Source organism: Rhipicephalus sanguineus, chromosome 11 (assembly GCF_013339695.2).
Source record: "Rhipicephalus sanguineus isolate Rsan-2018 chromosome 11, BIME_Rsan_1.4, whole genome shotgun sequence".
Classification (NCBI taxonomy): Eukaryota; Metazoa; Arthropoda; class Arachnida; order Ixodida; family Ixodidae; genus Rhipicephalus; species Rhipicephalus sanguineus.
The window spans coordinates 6,928,975-6,950,675 of NC_051186.1; the positions used below are offsets into that span (position 1 = coordinate 6,928,975).

The window sequence follows — 21,701 nt, forward strand, 5'->3', positions numbered from 1 at the left end:
ACAGCATTGTCCGTTGCCCTCGTTTCCTTTACCCTCAGCTGCCCTGCGGTGTCAGGTTACAGCCAGGGGGACGCGTTCCTAGCTCGCCCGAGAGGCTAGAGAAAGGACCATTTTCTCCGGGCTGGCTGGGGACCATATACAAACATTCTGCTTCTACCTCTTCTCAGAATTTTGTGTTCAACAGTTTCAGGCTTTTGCCAGTTATCTCTCAGTTTACTTCTTAATTATGCAGTTTCAGGGTGTCTACCGACCGGGAAAACCGGGAAAACCGGGAATTCTCAGGGATTTTGGGTAGTCTGGAAATTCTCAGGGAAAACTCAGGGAAATTGTGCTCCCATCAGGGAAAATCCACAGTAACTTTATTGAAAGGCGACGAAAGTCGCGGTAGCGCTTGCTCGATATTTTGTGAACGCATTTTTCAAATCAAACGGCCGCTGCGGCTACGGGGAAGTGGCGCACCTCGATGCAGTCATCGCCTTCGGAGCGGTGAAGTGGGAGAGAATCTGGCTAATGCGTGGCATGCGGGAACCGCGAACCACGACACATCGTATCGCGCAATGTTGTCAGGGTGTTCTGTGAGTACGCGGTGTAGTTCTGTAATCTTTCTCGCGCGTGCTGTGCGTTAGCGCCCGATATGGTGTTTTTGTGATCGCCGCGTGTCAAGTAACAAGCATGATTAGTTGTAGAAGCGGTAGCAGTAGATGTAACGAGCTTGAGTTATCTTGCAAGCGATCGCGATCGTGCAGGAAGCGGATGTCTTCGAGAAGGCTCGTATCTGGCAAGCCATCCCGATCGGCGAGAAAAAAGACGCTTGTCGGCTGTTATCGGAGAGCTCACTCGCTTTGATCCCGAGCTTCAAAGATGCTATTTAGGACTCCGTGAAGAATAGAATAAATTTCCAGGCGAGAGCTAGCGTAACTAACGGGCCCATTCACAGCAAGTGAAAGCTCTTTTCTTTCTTTGTTTCCCGATGAGGGCACTGCTGAAACAAGTTTTAGGCAGTCGACTGAAATTTTTGGGGGCTGCAGCTCTCAATTACCAGCCACACCACGTGGATGTTTGCTACAAAGCCGAATTACAAAACTTTTCAGAGTCAAGGCATAACAGCGACCGAAATTCGCGACACCAGCACAGGTCCCATTTGCTCGATCCGGCGGGCGATAACGGAAAACAGTAACGTTTCCACCATAATCGGATGTGCCGTAATTCAGGCTGTTGCCGTGCTTTCATGCGATCTTAGCCCGCAGCTATATTGCTTTTTTTTTGCGATAGCAATTATATAGACACTCCGCGAATTTTTCGCCTTCGCCATGATCTTCCTTCTCAAGTCCAAATCGCGATTACATCACCCCGCGCGTCGTATGCTCCATGTGCGAGTGAAAGTGCGCGAGCGCTGCCGACGAACGGGGCTTAAGCAGAGATGAAACAAGCCGACCGTCTCATTCGCGCGATGAGCACATGGAGATAGGAGCCAGCGCGTTGGGAAGGTTGGGGGGGGGGGGGGGGCTGCGTGAGTCCGACAGGAAGTGCGTACTTTGTACCAGCGGGCGTGGTCGCGTGCTCAGCGGTATCTTTAGTGGGGATCAGCAGACGGCTCATACCTTTGTAGGTGTTGTGCTCTAATTGCAAAACTTCCGTTGAAGCCATAGCAGTGGCAGATCCCCGGGGGGGGGGGGGGGGGGGCAGTAGCGGCGCTCGCCCCCCCCCCCCTAAGCTAGCCCCCGCCCCCTCCCTTCAGTGCCTGTCGCCCACCTCCTTTGTCAGGCTGCTTGTCGAGTCTGCCCCCTTTGTCAGGTTGCTTTGCCTGCCATTGTCCAAAAGGGGTAAAGAGAATCTTGTCCCTGCTCTCTACCTCTCATTGCTCTACCCTTTCCAGCTTCCCTATGCACATTTCCAACGAAGGCTTTCTAGGCGCCGCCATAATCCCCTCTGGGCTGTTGTAAATATGCGTGACCCACCAAAATGCACTGCTGAGCGTTGGCTTCAGCCTTTGTACCCCCCCTCCCCCCCTTTATGTACCTGAATCCGCCCCTGAGCCATAGATAGGGCACTTCTCTTAGTGCAGCGGCTGCGTTTCCTGAAGGAGCGAGCTGCTAGCCTATATTCATATAAAATTCCTCTTTGTTGCCATCGGATTTACTATTTTGCTCTCGCGGTGAAACTGTGACTTTTTTTCTAACGTGGGATGGTTTTCGATGTTGTGCGTTCGTGGAGAGCAAACGGTTCGGTTGGCCAACATGATAGCAAAGGCGTTGCATTGCTCTGGGCAACGCGCGAGGATTTGACAACAACCCGCAGCAGCAGAACAAGCGCAATTACACAGTACATTAAACCCGCATTTGTTTCGTCTTTACATGGGACACTCTGGCAAGACATCTAATTGTGATTGCTGCATCTGAGGCTCAACAAAATTGATTTTTTTTTCACGCAAAAAATAAAAAGTTTTTTTATGTTGCCATATTAGTCGAGCATTCTTGTGGCATTTTCAGTTTAAGATTAATCCTTCAGTAACTATGCCTTGCATGAAAGGTCGAATTTCAGTTTAACGAAGTTTCGATATAACGAAGTGAGTTGCCGCTTTTACCAACTTCGCTATATTGACGTTTATCTGTTCTGTGTACCATTCAAATGAGATTAAGTCGTTTTCATTTTCTAACATGCGTATTAGAGAGTGACATCACCGAGCGATATGGTCTCTACCCATCTTGACATAAAACAAAGTTCTGTTTCACTCAGGGAATTTTAGCAAAAACACTCAGGGAAAACCTGGAAAACTCAGGGAATTTAGAAATGTCAACTCGGTAGACACCCTGAGTTTGCATCGTTGTGTGGGAATGATACAATCAACCACTGGTAAAAAACATTTAGGTTGTGAAGGTGTGCACGTTAACTAGTGTTCGCTTTCGCTTTGATGTTTTAAGGAAATAAACTTATCAGCCAGCCACTGGGCAGGTCTTTGCCTTCGAATTTCCTATGCAATGCACAGTTTGTCTAAATGAAGCCGTCATGAGTGCTTCCTGGCCACATTGAGGTTATCTAGGTGACGACACCCTCTGCACTGCAAATGGCCATACATTTATGGAGCACAGGCCTTTCCTGCACCTGTGTACGTGCTTCAGCTCCCGAGGAGGCTTTATTTGCATCTGCGTGTAATCTACCCTGTGGAAACCTGCAATCCGCAAAAAGCTAGAAAAGGATATTTGCAAAAAGCAGTGATTGAAAGCACTGTTAACTCAGTAAACACCACTGGTAGATGTGACGCAGCAAAAACAAAACAGAACTATTCCAGCTTGTCTAGAGGGTAGAGTTGTAGACTGAAAATAAATGTTGTTTCACTGGAATCAGTAGTTTACAAAGTAGAGTGTGTGCCCAAATTGGAACAATGGCCTTAAGCATATACAGTCGAGTCCACTTACAAAAATATTGAGGTGCCATGAAAATATCATTGTTATAACCGATTTTTGTTGTAAGGGGGTTATGCCGAAAATAAAGAAAACGTGACAAACAAGAGCATTTAATGAGCGGAACATAATAAACAAGAGCACTTAATGAGGGGGAAGTTGCTTACACTTTTCACTTTTTATCAGGCAGAAAACCGTAAGCAGTCAGCTTCGACTGCTTACTGGCCATCTTATTGACATCTTTTTGCAAAGCATCAACCGGCGCGTGGCGAGCGGAAGGTTTTAGCAAACACAAAATCGCGCAGGGAGTCGATCATTTGCAACTCTTCCTGATGCGACACAACCTGCATGGGTTCCGGTTCCCCCTCGTCGTCACTGCTGTCGTCTTCCGCGCCGATGTCCGCAGCGACAATCGCCTCGTCGGTGAGGTCCTCATTTATTGCTACTGCGCCGTCGGCGTGCAAAAACTCATAAAGTCCCGACGCGTCTCCACCACCGTTCACCGACGACCAAAGTTCGGTCATTTCTGCGTCGGCAGGAGCGTCGCGGCCTTCCACTTCCGCCTCACTGGAATTCCCAGCAAAGCCCACCTTACAGAAGCAATTCGCGATGGTGGAGGAGCCGACTTCTACCGATGCCGCAAAAATGAACTGCACGGCCATCAGGAGCGAAACCTTGAAGTCCGGCGCAGGTCGGCGTTCACGTATGGAGATGTCCAGGTTCAGCGCCAGCCTGCTCAAAACAGAACGCCGATACAGCGCCTTGAAGCAAGCAATGACTCCTGCGCCCATGGGTTGCAAGCCCGCAGTGGTGTTGGGAGGGAGGAAAAAAATCTCCACGTTCGACAGCTTGTGGGCGGTATGATGGGCGGTGCAGCTGTCGAGCACCAGCGCCACTTTCCTGCCTTCGCGCTGCATCCTCTCGTCGAACTCGACCAGCCACTCACGGAGAAGTTCGCGCCAACGTTACTAGAACAAACTCAGTTTAAAAGCTCCGCCGGAGAGGCGGTCCGCGTGGCGGTCGTGAGAACTAGTGGCGCTGCAGTCACATCTAGCTCCCGCGGCTGGCGCTTGTGATCTGCGCCGCCGATGCACGAGCGCACGTGGGTTACAGCGTCGTCTGCGCTTTGTTAGCTCGTCATTTTTGCGACTGTTCTTGACCAGGCTTAGTGTCTTGTACGAAGGCACGTGCATGATGTACGAAGCGTAACGAGGGCGAACAGATTCACAGTGCGGTATGCCGACTTGCTTTGCGCCGGGCTGCAAGAGCGGCTACCGCAACGACGACTCCGCTTCATGACACTTCGGACCTCCAAAAGGTCCTACGCCATTCAAGCTTCGCATCGCAAAGATAGGAAGCTTACTGAGAAATGCAAGGTCTGTGCGTTCATTTTGAGAGTGACGACATTGTAAAGCACTATCGTCGTGTCGTTGCGGGACAAGAAGTTTGATCCCACGTGGAAAGTGGGAACTCGCGCCCGGTGCCATGCCGCGCTTGTTCCAGCACTTCCACTCCACATTTCAAAGCCAAAATGTTCGGGGTTTAGGCGCAAATCCCCCCCAAAACGCCCGGCGTCCCGCGAAAGCCCAGTGCCTAGTTTGGAGGAGCCGCCAGAAATAGAACAGCAAAACGAAAGGCAGGCGATTACCTATATACGCTACCGAGACTGGGAGTTGCATCACACTGACATTCGATCAGTTGTCAGCTGTCGCTATGCCTTCAAAGCAGTGGATTTTCGAGAGATATTACGACGAGGGTATCGAACAAGATGTGCGGAATATTTTACAGTTCGCCGGCTCGGGAACGGGCTGCTCAGAGCAAAATTTGACACGGTACACATAGAAAAGACGAGGACCAGCGCTGGTCCTCGTCTTTTCTATGTGTACCGTGTCAATTTTTTGCGCTTGAACAGTTTAATAATGGAATACCAACTAGCCCAATCCCACACTTTGCTTCGGGAACGGAGACTACTTGTGCAAAATATAGTTGTAGTTGACGAGCAGTTTAGCTGCGTAGTGAACGGCTACTGCACGAAACGCAAACGGCTGTCGTATAGTGTAAGTAGTGCTGTGGGCATGGAACATCTGCTCGGTGAAGTTGAAAAACTGAAGTTGAATACTGACGACTCTTCTAGCGACAGAGTACGCGCGAATAACTGCTCGGTGCTCACATCACGGCCGATCTGTTCGAATTGTTTAAGGCACTGTAGAAGGATGCGACGTAGAAAGATGAGACACCGAAAAATACAACTATCCGCTGAAAAAATTGCTCAGAGACGACATATATTCGATCTAATCGCACGCTGAGATTTCATTTACCGAGTTCTCGTAAATTTTCCGATTTTGGGTCCGTATCCCTTTAACCGTCGCGAAAGCGTGTCTTGTAAACATTGCAAAGCATTGGTGATGTTTTTCGAGGAAGTTTTTTTCAATAAACTGTAGAAACATGAGTACTGTTTTTCTAGAGCGTTTTTCTATCTCGAGTAAGTACGCTTCTTTGTACACTTCAAAGGCTTTCACAAACGTGTTGGGTTGTTCTTGGTCTAGATAAGACGGCAGCGGCTAAAATTGTGGTGGTAGTTATAAAAATTACGCTGAAAACCCTCATTCGCTTAGAAACTTATGCTTGGAAGTTAAGCGCAATGTAGACAGCTGAAATATTGTCACAGGGTCGTGACGTCGACGAAGGCAGCAGTCAGCAGGTCCGAGATGAAACTCTTTATTTGGCCGAACTTGTGGCCGGGAAACTGAAAGTCAAACTACAGCAATACACTGATAGCGGCGAACAGAGCGTCGACCGTCGATCAACTGACAAGCGATCAAGCGCGTCGGCTTTTATACAGGCGCTATCGAACTTTCCAGCGATATCGCTGGTGGCGGCGTTATCTTCGACAAAGCTAGAACATTCGCGTGCGGCGCGCAATCTTAACAAAACGATCTACTACAATCGCGAAGCTTCTCGAACACTGCTTCGCGGACAGCGTCGAGCGTTGATAACCGTCCTTGCTGGTCAAAACCCGAATACATCAAAATAAACAAGAAGTGGGCGTGGCAATATAGATCGAACATCGATTCTTAGCCAATCAATGAACAACGCACGCGGGCCAATGCATACGGACGACCTTATGCATATCCACCTAAGTATCCACCTAACTATTGTACAATAAGAAAGTTGCCGCGCACTTGCTCGCGGCAACTGCGCGGCGGACCGCAGCGTTATGCCGTGGCAGCAGACGACGCGCCGATAGTGGCGCAAGACGGAACTGCAGCGCCGCTAGTTCTCGCGACCGCCGTTCGGACCACCCTCCTCCGCTGGCGGAGATACGGAGCTTTGAAACTGAGTTTGTTCTAGTAACGTTGGTTCGCGCGTCATCCACGCTTTCATGTTGTGGCGGTAGCGAACAGGTATCCTCGCGGCACCACGAAAACAGCGAGGATTCCTCGACTTGCCTATCACAAAGGCGGGGCACTTGTCGCTGCCGTCCATGTTAGCACAGAAAAAAACTGTCACTCGCACTTTGCTCTGTTTGCCGCCCTTACAGGCATCGCCTTTGAGCGGGGACAGGAGGATCGAGGCGACAGTGACCACAGAACAGGAACAGTGACAACAGGCAAGGAAAACGACGCTAGTAAGCACCAGACTCGGATCACGTGCAAACGGGCGAAGCTGGAGACGTGGCCAAATTAGCGAAGAATAGGGGAGGTCGGCACAGTGCACACGGCGCTGCTGCTGTGGCGGCTTAGGCGCCCCGGTGCTTTTTCTACGGTGGCGCACCCTCCGAATGGACTGCCCCACTGCCCGTAGAGGCGCCCATCCGGTCCTCCTCCCCCTCCTCCGCGTCGCCGCGGTAGGCGGAAGCAGCGGTGGCATGCGAGCCCCTTCGGCGCGCACTCGCCGCGTGCGAGGCCAAGTGCGCTATCGCCTGGCCGCCGCGCGTATGCTCTCATGCCCTTTTGCGTAATAGGCGGGGTTGGGGTGGCATTGTCGCAGCGTTTTTGCATTTTTGTTTCGTTCAGGGTTGGCTCCAGTGCCCACATTTAATAGTTATAACCGATATTGAATCATGACAGCATTGTTATAAGCGGTTTATTTTGCCATAGAATACAATGAAAAGCTGACGGTGCCGCGGCTGTCCATTGTTATATCCGACATATTGTTAAAACCGGTATTGTTATAAGTGGACTCGACTGTATATGTGTGCGGGGTCGACTTCCTCCCCGCGGGTCAGAAGGAAGGCGTGGTACTCCATGCGCGCTTCATGTTCACTCATGGTAGACAGCCAAACAGTGGATGTTGAGGGGGACGCTACACACCTGGCACTTCATTTGTGTGTTTTTGGTGCACTGGTGTGAGACGTGAGGGAGAATGGCCGGAGGTTCTCAGCCCCGGGCCTGCGCCCAGGCTTGGGAATAAGAATCACAGACGCAGCCTTTCACTCATCTGGAAAGACACCCGATTCCCATATGCGGTTGATCTCTGCCGTTATGACCTTATCGACCTGTCGTCTAAATTGCGCAGCATTTTGTTAGTTACGCCATCGGGTCCCGGGGCTGACCGGCCATTCACCTTTTAACGCGATAGCGTTAGAGAGCTCGTGTCGCAGAAATTCCGGTGTCGGCGTCGGCACCGTTGGTTGTGAGCGAAATATCATCCGTGAGCGAAAAATCGAGAAAGTTGCAAATAAAATAAACGATAAAATCTTCGGTCCCAATGAGGATCGAACCCGGGCCGCTTGCGTGGCAGGCAGGTGTCTTACCACAAAGCCACAATGTTACTTGCAGCTGCTTCGGAAAAAACACTACATAAATGTCATGTAGTGAAAGAGTCTCAACGCATTTTGTTCGGCAGGTGTCACGACGAAAACGAGCCCATATGGGGATTTGTAGGCGCAATCGCGAGGTCATCAAACTACGTCGAAAAAGGCCGGGATAGTGCAGCCATCGCCGCTAAATACACACACGAACTTTCAAACAGCTCTAAAAACGGACAACTATGTCCATCTAGCGGAAAACATATCAAGCCAACGCAGCAAACCCTAGATAATGTGCTGCCATCTGTGAGGCATTGTGAGACATATGTCTGGCCTTTTCATGGCATCCGAGAGGGCAGGCGTGCGGCGTATATCTTGGAGGCCATGCGACTCTTGCTTTAGATCGAAAGCCTGTACAATTCGCGCGCGTGCGTGCGTGTGTGTGTGTGTAACAATACACATTAATAAGTATGCACTTAGTGGTTGAAGTGCGCACTGGGGGCCGGATTTCAATTCAATTCAATTCAATTTTATTTTCCAGCATATACATGCTGGATGGTTGCGTTGGGTTAAAAGCTACATAAGTAGCTTGACGGGATCCAACGACCAAACTATACAGGGCAGTAACAACAAGCAGTCCGGTGCAATGGCGAGCAAATCAACAAGCAAAACAGAATACCATATCGTACAAAATGAATACATATACAGCGGTTTACATGTATTTCGCTATCGCGTTCAACTCTTAAAGGCGAAGCTTAAGGGTCCCCCAATTTTTTGTAGTGTTTCTTGAACGTCCGCCTCCTGAAACGGCCTATCAAGGCGCACGGCTGATTTGCCCTTGTATCGTCACCAGGCAGGCCCCGGGGGCCCAGTCCGCCGAGGGAAGATACCTCCGTGCCAAGCGCGTGGCGATTTCGTCATTCCCTTGGTGCTGCCTTTCCTCATGTAGAATTCTATCCACCGCCCGATCCTTACTGGTTTTGGTCTCATTTCCGTGGAGCAGGTGCGTGAGTAGGTTCCATTTCCCACCTATTCGCATCTGCCCATCCACCATGTTACACACCTCCTGCCATTGCTGTCTCTCGAGTATTTGGTAATGTGTCATAATTTCCTTGTTTAGCACGGCTAGCCTCTTTCTAAGCCTACGATTGAGCTTCTGCGTTTTCCACCAAGACAGCAGAAAATCATTGGCCTCTATTAAGTGTGCTAGTCTGCTATCCATCTGACTGACCTCCAGCTCTGTGTGTATCAACTTGGTCGGTTCTTCTACATCCCCTCTGACGCTAGCCATCCAATCTTGGAAGTTCTCCGATGATTCACCTCCTATTTCCTCCCTGATCTTGCGGAAGTGATCCCAGTCTATGTATTTGAATGTCCTGGGAGGCTTCCTGCCTACCTGCAACTCTGTACTGACAATATAACGATCACTCCCTAATTCTACTTCCAAGTTAGCCCAGGAAAACTTCCCTGCCGACCCCACGAATGTGAGATCCGGAGTCGAATCCTGTGACACAGAGTTGCCAATCCTGGTGGGAAAGTTGGAATAGGGGATTAACGTGAGGCCAAGATACGCCGCTGCCTGCCAGAGGTTCACGCCTTTGTGTGTGGTGTGTGGGTAACCCCAAGCCTGATGGTGGGCATTAAAGTCCCCGGCCACAGCAATGGGTGCCCTGGCCCTGCCTGCTACAGAAATGCCTTAGCCAACAACGAAGTGAAGCGATGCTGCCCCTCTCTAGGGGAAGTGTACACGTTGAGTATGAATACGCTATTTTTGAGCTTGCTGCTCGTGATAACCTCACCAAAAAGGTATTCATTTGTGCACCTACCTATCTTTGTCATGCTCGATAAAAGTGTGTTTGTTAGAGACCAGGGTGGAGACCCCCCCTACCCTTCAGCCCTCTGTTTACGTATGATGTGTAGCCCGACAGAGAAACTATCCGTCAATACCTCTTGCAATACGATAATCTGCGGTCGCGATGCTCTCGATCTGAGGAACTGCTGTAAGGCCGCCCTTTCTTGAGAGAAGCCCCAACAGTTCTATTGCCAAATCGTGAAGTTCAGTATGCCGTTACTCACAGCCATCATTGGTGATGTCGGCTGATCCGGCCTGGGTGCTACCATAAGTCTCCCCCAAGGAAGTAGCCCTACGCTTAACCAGCGATTTCACGCCCTTCTTGGCTCTCAGTTTGCTGAGCCTTTTTCAAGCTTGGAAGTCCTAGTGCCAAGAGAGGCCATCACCTCGGTCAGTTGCCTAGAGTCCCCTTAATCTCCGCCAAAGAATCTGTGGTTTGCACCTGAAAATCGAGCTCCTCGTTCCTGATGTGCTCAGTATTGGCCCTTCTCTTTGCCGGCCTAACCTCAGAATGGGTATCCATTGGAACCTCAGCTATTGGCGACTCCCCTATATTCTCGACGGGCCCGTACGGCCGCGATGGAGGAGCGGCCTTCACCACCTTAGCTCCCTTGATTTCTGCTATTTCAGCCTTGAGCTGTTCGGCAATGCTTCTGAGAGTAGCATTCTCCTTTTGGATACTACTAACTAGCTCGAAACTAACATGCTCCGAGTCAGCACCCCCCTTTACCTGCGGCTGTGACGTCTTCTTGGCCTTGGTGGCCCACGGTCGCTTGTCAGCCCCTTGCGTTGTGATGCGAACCGAAGAAGTCCTAGATAGGGATCTTGCCATGGAGGCTGATCGCCCTCTGGATCGTGATCGCTTTCCCTTAGATCGGGATCGGCCGCGCTGTGTCGCACTGGTACCCCCTGGCTTGTCTGTGTGCAGTGGTGGGAAGTCTTCCGCGCTGTAGGCTCACTGAAAACCCAGATTGGAGTCGCCTCTGTCTCTCCTTTCTCCTGTGACGCAGAACATACGGGATCTGGAAGCGCTGCTTGTATTTTCTGTCTGCTGTTACGTGTGCGCCTCCGCAAAGTTTGCACATCGGCACTCGTGTTCATCCAATGGGGATGTCTTGCAGCATCCTCTGCATATGACGTCACCTGGCGTAGGACATACGTCAGCGCGATGTCCGACCTTGCCACGGGCGTAGCAAACGTCGGTCTGCCTTCTGAACAATGTGCAGCAAAACATGCTCGCACCTCAAATAACATGATTGGGAACTTTGAGTCCGTCGAACAGAATCACCATCGCTTTCGAGTTTTTGATTCGCTTTGCTTCAAGAGCCGTTGCGTGCCTGTCATCAACAATCAGCCACTGAAGTTTCACCGGGTCGATGTCGAGGTCTGCCCCTCATATGACCCCTTTGCAAGTGTCGTCCGGGCAGCCATATATGCATTGACTTCTTACTCCACACTGCCCAAGGCAACACTGGATATGCTGGCATACGCCCTGGCGTTCTTCTCCGTCGGAGTGCTCACCACCGCAATGTTTTGCATGACGTTGGGACAAACGATGTCCTCGGCGATTTCTTCCTCGCCCAGACTCGCCGCCTTGGCGAGGGCGCATGCAAACTTGATTTGGCTAACATGCCTCATGTCGAGGCCATTGCGTGGATGGACAATCACCCGCAAATGATCTTTCGAAAGCTGTGGCATTCTTGACATGGCTATGTCTTGCTTTTTGACGTTCGTGAGCAACCGACGAGGCTGCGACACCGTCGCCACGCCGGGCTTCGCGCTCGGCGCCTTGCCCGTGGCGTCGGGTACGCTTTTGACTTTCCGTCGATTAACAGCCGTGGTCCGACCAAGAGATTGAAGTTCCTCAGGAGAAACATCCTCTCCGTCTACCGCAACTTGCATAGACATGGCGCAAGTGGTTACACGAAGGCGAAGAGATGGAATGCACTGTGCGTTCTGCAGCTGTTGCGAACACCTGCGCTCAGTTGGCGCGAGTGCCCAGGCTTAACTTGGTGACTGCTCGACGCTGGCAGACAAGTCGAAGACTGGGTATCCACGGGTTCTTGGTGTTCAGGCCGATACGGTGATGATAAAAGTTCAATGGTTGGTGACCAAAAACGCTTGAGAACATTGAAAACGACGGAGCCAATAGGAGCGCGTCCGCACACGTCAGCCAGGAGATCGGTAGTGGTATATTTTTCCTGCTGGTGCTTAAGAAGTGTTAACATTACATCTGGTGGCCTTAAGACATTACAAGCCTGATAGTGCTGCATAAATAGCAATGAAATTAGTCGCGCAAGTTTAACTCGCCAATGGCAGAAGCATTAGCAGCCGTCAGTGTCGCTGGTAAGCGAATGTGTTCTGTAGCCAGCAAGTTAAAGGCGTCAATCACTTGTGCCATGCGCGACACTCTGATAATGCCAACCTTGTCTCCTGCTGTAGACTGGAAGCTGTCACTTGTGTAGAAACGGAAAGCAAGCAGCATTTGTATGTCCACCAATTAGCTGTGGGCCACTGTAGTTGAGGCCCCAGTGTCGTGCAAAGGGACAGGATATGTAGTCTTGAAAACCTGCACTAACGTATATGTTGGTGTACGACATCATTCAAGGCAAGTCCGTGGCAGAACGTACATTTTCTCCAGACGGAAGCATGACATTCATATGTGGTGACTGCCAGGTAGAACTCCGTGGTTTAAACAATGAACAGTCAAAGCAGGCTTCCTTAGCACCTGCATGTATAGCAGTATGTATCGGCGCGCCACTTCGGGTTCTGCACAATACGATGTTAGTGTTGCCGTTAGAAGCAGGAGAATCGACGTGTTCAAAGAGAAAAGTCGAAGCATGGTGTCAAATTCTTGTTTCACGCAAAGTTTCACTGTAGCTTTGGTAGGCTATAAACTAGAAATTACTTATATAATACGCAGTCATCAACATTGCTTATTGATCTTCTGACACACGGCTGCAGTCTCTTTTAAAGTCATCGAAATGTCAACACAGCACCACTGTTCACACGTGCATTTCGTTTCCGAGCACAGAGTTTTCAGAACTGCTCATAAAAAAAAAACCCAGAACCGCGCAGGCTTACCGGTGGTGAAGCAAGAACCGTATAAAGTGCGTAGTTACAGTACGTCTTCTGAATCGCTCAAGTAACGTGCCAAAATGCTGTCAATGAAAAATGCCGCACTGCACTTAGCCGACTACACAGTAAAGCAGATAAACACTTTTATCGTCATTCAAACACACATTGCAGGATCCAAAAATGAGAATTCTCAACAGTACACTGGATCCAATAGCCCGCTTCATAAGAACCCTGACGAGGCACAGGCTTCACCACGGTTCACCGCACACCAAGAGGCTCTGCAGTTGGTTTTCACACGGCTTGCATGCCAGTCCACAAATTGTTTAATTTTGAGGTACATAAAAAGGAAAAAAAATCATGAAATATAACACAAATATTATGCTACATAGTAACTTAGAAACTACATGCAGTGCATGTGGTACACTACATGACTGCATTGTCCTATATACTTATACTACAGAACTGCTGAATGCACCACAATTGATGTGATCAAGAGATTGCATAAATTCCACTTCTCGTCGCCACTGTTGTGTTGGGAGATCGGAGCGCCGCGGCGCAGGAACCACGTGAGACAGCGGCTGGTGGGAGACTGTGTTTATTGGCTTTCTTTAGAAATGAACGAGAGGCGCTTATAGCGAACGTACAAGAGGAACACGTGATGCAGGAGTTGGGGTCGAGAGTAGAAAGGAATGCGCCTCGCGCGCGTGCTTAGGGCAGGACCAGCAAGCGAGGCACGACACCTGGAGTGGCCGTGTGTCGGTTAACGTGAGTGTACACGACAATTACCACCTTGGTCATGTGTATATTTTGATGAACACTAAGGAACTGTGTGATTAGAACACGTGCTGTCCTTTGATACAACATAACGTACTTTTGGCGCTCTTTTCAACCTTATCGTATGTGTGACAAATGCTACGAGCAATATGAATTAATTTATTAAATATAATCCTCTTGACAGTAGTTTGCTTCTGTTATAATATTTACAAGCACTCCTCCATTGACCCAAACATTGCCGGCATTACATTCATAAATAGCAATAACGGTAGTGGCATGACATCATGGAATACAGGCTCTCAAACTGAAAAAAGAAAGTTTGCGGGAGCTGCCACATGTCTTTATTGACGCGAGGCACTAGCATTTGCTAAACTTTTGGTTCACTTGGGTAGACGTTAGTTAGAGTAAAGAAGGCTGTTCTGTAGTTGGTGTATGCCGTCTTATAGGCAGACATCACAAAGAAAACAGTGTGCTCTTTCAGTGAACTCGTTCAATTATTTTCATTACTTGTCCAAATGGTTTATTGGCTGTGTATGGGATACTGGAGCAAAAGTTGTGCTCCAGTATCCTATGACGCTCTTAACTTTAAGGCGACACTGCACAATCTTTTTTCACGTTACACCAAATGACAAAGGCGACACTTTTCATGTACATGGTCGTAATTTCTGACAACATTCACCTGCGCTCATGGGCAGTGGAGACATCCGATATCACGTGGTACGTACAATGAATCGCTAATCTGGTAGCCTCTATCCCTATGCGGAATGCCATGGCAACATCGAGAAAGGACATTCCTTAGGCCAGGTGCCTGAAAGAGACGTAGTAACAGGCTGCAGCGACTGCATGTAGGTAGCCGCTAGTGTAAGGCAGACGCAGGGTGAGTGTGAAGGCGTTTTCAGAATAGCATACAGAGAACAAAACCATCGGTGATGCAACTAAAATGCATAGGAGTGTCCTTCAATATCCAAAACAGAAAGGTACCACTGCGACATAACCGTCAAATACCTGAAAAGCGTGCTTAATAATTGAAGAGGCAGGAATTAAGGTGAGAGAAGTCTTACTCACCTCAGACACATCATGAGGATATTGGTTTTCTGGACAATCATTCTCGTCGAAACTTGACCAAGCTGTGTAGCTTCTCGAATGTCTCTGGCGTCATCCGGTAGTACTTACAGAAAAAGCGCGGCGTCTCCGCTTTTCATTTTTTGTGCACCTGTAATACAGCATACAGGTAAATTGCACCATTTGGATCCTTTGAAACTGCCTGTTAACTTACCGCCGTGAAGTACTCGCTTTTCTCGGACACGATTTTTCCAAAACAAGCCGCATCCAGTACTTCCTTACGGAAGCCACAGATCACTCTGGTGGTGGCGCAGGCGTTCCCATTGGTTGGATGTCGCTGTACTTTTGCAGGCAGGCTAAAAGAACAAAACAATAATACAAAATAAGTTGTTTTTCTAGAATATGAAGCAAATACATACTAACAGCATATGCTCCCCGAAACATCTGCCAGATTCTGCTCTGAAACGGTTGGTTTACAAGGAGGGGTGTGTGAATATTCGAAATTTCGCATATTTTTCTAATAGTGTTTGCTATTCAATTCGTACTGGGAATTTTACTATTCGAACTTCCCATAGACATACAGTCAACGTCCGATTGAAAGTGACCCCTTCAGATTTTCAGTATTCTTCACCGCATCACGCTCATACTGCGGCAAAGCTGCCTTTCACGCTCCGCTGTGGTTGCAAATGTATTGACTCAAGAAAACGCTGGTTACAACATGGAGATGATAGATGTGGCAGAGATGGAAGCTCAAGTAATGCTGTTTTGGACCTGGAATTTAGGCAGGAAGTCCGAAAAATTGGACGCCGAAAATTTTCAGCATCCAAAATTTCAGATGTTTTAATATATTGACGTCTGCGAAGGAGATTTGGAACTTCAGACTTGAAAGGAGCAGACCCTGGTCCACCGCATTAGATGGGCTTCCGAAAACTTGAGAGAGGCAGAGAGGCTGGAAAAATAGCATCTTTGCCTTTCACGTGTGAAATGTTGTCGGCAGCACTTTGGTGGCACCGAATTATGTACATAAATACAATTCGGCCTCTGCATTACCTCATTCTTAATAAAACAACTATCAAACACCACCCCTAGCGAAAAGAAACACTTTCATGTTGCTATCTGATAAGTATATGCTTACGAATCCCCTTCAACTTTTTTCTGCAATTTCACTTCGAAGTATTCGAAAAATATTCTAGAAGTATTCGAAAAATATTTTATTCGATTTGCACTCGTACTTAAATATTCGAAAAATTGGGAAAATTTTGCAGCGCAAAAAAACACAGGGACGAGAAGGGAGGACACAACACGTGCGCTCGTGTGTGTCCTCCCTTCTCGTCCCTGTGTTTTTTTTGCGCTGCAAAATTTTCCTAATGTCTTACCAACAAGGCCGAATTTCTCCCCTTGTGCAGTTCAAATATTCGAATGCACTCCGCACCCAAAATTTTGCTATTCGCACAGCCCTATTTACAAGTTCTGTTTGCTGCAAATAATGGCAGTATGCATGCTTTTCGAACCCTACATTGCTTCTTTGTTGAACTTTAGCCAGCTAGCCCTTTCTGATTTTAGAAACTGCAAAAACACTGTAAAATAAAACAGGCCAATTCACCACTTGCAGCCAATGCTGTTTGTGTCAAGTTCGTTTTCTGCCATAAAACTAAATCGAACAGCGCAGAAAGGAAGCTGCTAACATTCATTCTGTTCTAGACCCCACAGAGAGGCAGCGAGTGTGCAATGTCCCGCGCTGCTTTTTGGGCACCAATACACATGCGAAAGTCTACTGGGTGCCTTGAGCAGAACAGTAGCTCAGCTATCATGCCACTTATGTACGAAGACCTTCCTGTAATCGAACATTTTTCCTTGCCAAACGTTAAATTACTGAAAGTATGCCACAGTATGCAGATCATGCTCATAGGCCACATATTAGAAATTTGAGAGTGGAAGTTAAAAAAAATCATACAGCTGTGAATCCCACGTAATATAATTCAGCAAATAATATCCACACCGAGCATTATAAAGGCATTCTGAAAGCTTTATCAGTCATTAGGCTGTTAAATGAAAATCGATGTCTTCAATATGTTTATTTAATGACAGCAGTAACTGTAGCATAAATAAATGATCAAGCAAGTAAACTGTGCATGACACTTCAAAAACAGTGAGGTACTGATAATTCACACCTTTGAAACAATGAGCGCTATTGAAGCTGCATGACAATTGATGCCCACATTGAGGCATATTTGTCTATGTCATTCTCGGGGGCATTTCATTCAAATTAATATGAAAGAACTTGGAGTTCTTGCCGATACAACAATACCCCAAATTATTTCTGTGCTCCTGTTCCATACAAAAAGAAGACATAATACGCAAATGCACATGCAGGAAAAAGATGCACGCAGTAGCCACTCATCATTTGTCTAGCATTATTTAACGTCTGTAGTATGTCAGTGCTGACAGCTCATCCAGGTTACCTTAACGCATGTAATCACATTTCTGAAAGCAGGTCACTTCACCCACCCTTTACGACATCCACCTTTTCTGACGTTGCCGGTGCCTTTACCATAGAGTTCTCAAGGGTCCGGCAAGCCTGACCAGTCGGTCTTCGCTGGGACGCTTCCGCAGCTGGCCAAAGATGCTTTGCTACATTTAAGGTGCACTTGGCGTCACTAGCCGCTTTCATGACAAATTGCCATTTGAGTGCTGGCATTCTGTAGCCTAGGCCAAGGTGAACCTGCAGCAAAAAGAAGCATAAAGGTTAGAATAGTAAAAGCTACACTCACCCTTTACGACATCCACCTTTTCTGACGTTGCCGGTGCCTTTACCATAGAGTTCTCAAGGGTCCGGCAAGCCTGACCAGTCGGTCTTCGCTGGGACGCTTCCGCACCTGGCCAAAGATGCTTTGCTACATTTAAGGTGCACTTGGCGTCACTAGCCGCTTTCATGACAAATTGCCATTTGAGTGCTGGCATTCTGTAGCCTAGGCCAAGGTGAACCTGTAGCAGAAAGAAGCATTAGAACAGTAAAAGCTATTTCAATTGGATTGGGTCAATGCAAATGTGTGTCCCTATTGAAAATTCCAACAGCTTGTTGGTCTGAGGCAATACATAATTTGGGCATGTTGGTGTTGGTCTCTTGGCACTGGCCTGCTGGCACTGGCTAAGCTGTCTCTCTCGTCCACCACTCCACTCGTGTCATGTGAAATGAATTAAGCTGTGATGAACCATACAGTTTCGGTAATGGAGGTGATGTTTTTAGGTGGTTGCTACTGTGGCAAATACAGCGCAACCTATACATGAAACAGGGTTACCTAAAGTGTAAAGGACAAAAAGAGTACCACAGTATATTTTGCGCAAGAAAGGCACATTTATTTGTCTTTTTCTTTGCATATCGACAAGTTTCTCGCACAGGTGCTTTCTGACGGCCTTGACCCGTTTGGCGGCATCTTCGGCAGGTGGCTCGCCCATGTAGACTTGGAGCAGTTCTGCACAAAATAAGGTGAATAATTAATGCCCTAAAATTTGTTCTATGATGTGAACACTTCATGATTAACATAAAACGAAAGAATAAAAAAATTCGTACTCTTTCAGCACACCCCAATAAGCTAATTGGTCCAAAATGGGTACTTGCTTACGTGTCAGTTTTTTAGCCTTCTTTTTTTCGGAGTTGCTGGAACGAATAAGTATGAAATAAGAACGCTGGTTTCAATGTTATCTGCTCTAATCACTAATGCGGTTGTTCACATATGCTAATTGTGTCATCATCTAACCAAATTCTCAGGTTTTGCGTTGCACTGCATTACCACATCAGTTTAATTTGCCCAGGTGTACATGCATTCATTTCTGCTCAAGTTCAAGGCAGGAACCTTTGCCCACTTCAGCATCAGGATACACACTTATATTTCTTCATTACGACATCAGTGAACTTTCATTCCATTAATTCTCTACTTACGCTCATTTTCTATATACATGCTCTAGAGTCACAAGCTCACAATTCACACGCTCAAGAGCTCATTGAGAAATCAAAGTATTTCTGCTAGTTGAAGATCAAAAGCTTTCCTGTCCCACTGGTACCTAGTCACATTTGTAAGCTCAGTCTCCAGACTCCTGACTTTTGCCAGTTATCTAGTAGCTTGCTTCCTAATAATTGATCAAATCACATCACTGTGTGAGAATACAATCAACCACTGATAAAACAATTTTAGGCTCTGAAGGTGTGCACGTTGACTAGTGTTTACTTTCACTTATACATATTGAGGAAACAAACCTATCAACCAGCAACCGGGTAGTTCTCTGCCCTCGAAACTCTCACAGAAGGCACAGTTTGTCTAACTAAAGCTGTCGTGTGCGTTTCCTGGGCACTTTGAGGTTATCTAGGTTACGACACCCCCTGCACTGCAAATGGCCTGGACATTTATCGAGTACAGGCCCTTCCTGCACCTATATAGGGGCTTGAGGTCCCGAGAAGGCTTTAGTTGCACGTGCGTGCAATCTACACTGTGGAAATCCGCAGTCGGCAAAAAAACTAAAAAAGTATATATGCAAAAAGTAGTGATTGAATGCACTGTTAACATATTAAACGCCGCTACTAGATGTGACGCAGCAAAAATGAAACAAGCTATTTCAGCCTGGCTAGATGGTAGAGTTGTGCACCGAAAATAAATATTAGTTCACTGGAATCAGCAGTTTACAAAATAAAGTCTTCCAAAATGGGAACAATGGCCCTAAGCGTATATGTGTGTTCTGGGGGTGACTTCCTCCCCGCGGGCCAGAAGGAAGGCATGGTACTCCATGCACGCTTTATGTTCACTCGTGGTAGGCAGCCAAACAGTGGATCTTGAGGGGGACGCTACCCAGGTGAAAATAGCCCAAGTGGTCCCAGTTGATTCCAATTGGTCCCCGTTGAACTGGTTTATGGTGAAATTCCCAGTTGGGACTGGGACAAGTTGGCACCATTCTCTGCTGGGACCAGTTGGTACCAGTCTCAACTGGGACCAGTTGGTACCAGCTGCAGCTTGAACTAGTAGAAATGCTGGCACCAGTGCCATACAAGGTGCCCACAAGCAACCATGCATGCACGCTGATGCTAAACAAAGACAATTGAGCTGGTTAAGAAGTTTATTTATTTGTCTTGCTCATTGCAGCAAGCCGCTTCGTCGACTTGCGCGCATCTTGGATTTTCTCGGAGAGGACTTTTGTGATGTTCGCAATTGCTGCAGAGACGTCTTCCCCCTTGATGGTGCCCCAGTGGCGGACTGTGGCTGTAAAATACAATTGATGAACATGGTCAATTCCGCGGGTAAAGAAAGCCAGAACTTGGCACATTATATGTAATTTTAGACGCATCTTCTCAACTGCAATACCGGTGACAACGTCCGCCTTTGTTGGTGTGAGGAGCTGCTTCGGCAACTGCCCAGTGGCTCTTGCCTTTGGTGCAGCAACCCCATACACACTTCGTTCTGAAAGGAGCTCCGTGCCCCAGATGGCCTGGGCGGTGTCCTTGCAGTCTATTGCAGCCTTCTTGTTTTTGAGTACCTTTGCCGCCTGGCTTGCAGTAATAACGACACCTTTTGCCAGGTGAAACTGAAAAAAGAACCACAGAAAAGAACATCCACACTAACAAAATTAAATACTGCTAAGCATAAAAGGTGCCTTATCAGAAAGTGCAGTTCGATACAGTGGTTTTATTGCCTGAAAATACAGCAAGGCTTTAAAAAAAGCACTTGAATAAATGTATAAAGCATGCATAAAGACATTCTAATTGAGTTACAGGAGAATCAGTGTAACCATAACTTAAATGAAAACTACCGACATACAACTCCTGCACTCTCATGCTTATGTGCTGTTTTATCTGGATGTATGTTTACATTTGCTTTAGTATCACAGTTAACCATAAATTAATGGGCTGTTTAAGAGACTAGCATGCTAATATTTCTTCAACAACCCTACACCAATAGTGGTGTGGACATCGTGTGTATGGTACTCACCGATCCATCAGAAAGGTGAACAAAGTCTCTCTCGGGCACTAGATAGAATAAAAGCACATTTAAATCTGTACAAAGGTAATGTAAGACAGGCTTGGCATCAAGAGTATTTCAGTGTAAACATGACATAAATTCATTGTTAAAAAATAAACGGAGAAACATACCTGTTATGCAGTGAGGTTTGTCCACCTCCAAGCCATCGTCCGTCAGTGGATCGTCTGTAATATCAAAGGGCATGCTAATTGAATAAAAGTAGCAACTCTGAGTTGATAAGGTTGAACCTGAAAGAAGGTTTAACTATTGAAACATCAGTGAGTCAAGTAGGGGGACACCATAGTACATGGTTCCTCTTGCATTGATTACAATTACCTGGGGGAGCCTTGAAATGCAAAACAACCACCCTGAATGTATCATGAGATGTTGGCGGAAAATAAAATGAATAAGTTATTTTGATAGTGATCATGCTGTTTGCAACTTCAAAAATTATAATTTGATATTGGCACAGAATGAGGCAAGAAATGGTAATTTTGCACCCCCTTGTGGAAAGCATTGGTACTTTGTGATGGAGGCATTAACAATGGTATTGTAGTCGGCTGCTCACTACTGCTTCAGTGTCACCACGTTGCATTCTTAAAATTAGTCTTTACTGCCTCTACAGCAACAAGTGGAAAGGCAGGCTCTTGACAAGCCATGACAGGGCACTTTAATGCATTTTTGTACATATGCCAGTTTTCAAGTAAGCATGCAGATTTCTGCAGTCTCCCTGCGAGATTCAAAAGGTCAGTAATTAATTCTACCATAAATGGGCGATG

General features: G+C 47.4%; 1 protein-coding gene across 1 annotated transcript; it reads right to left on the reverse strand.

The window, feature by feature from the left end:
* Positions 1–3,655: 3,655 nt before the first annotated feature.
* On the reverse strand, positions 3,656–4,318 carry LOC119374275 (uncharacterized). Its single transcript, XM_037644354.1, has one exon. It carries the CDS (start codon positions 4,316–4,318, stop codon positions 3,656–3,658), a length of 663 nt encoding a protein of 220 aa, XP_037500282.1.
* Positions 4,319–21,701: the final 17,383 nt, after the last annotated feature.

Bases quoted from the DNA above. Each gene is read 5' to 3' on its own strand.
- LOC119374275 (XM_037644354.1), bottom strand. From the start codon at position 4,318: ATGCAGCGCGAAGGCAGGAAAGTGGCGCTGGTGCTCGACAGCTGCACC.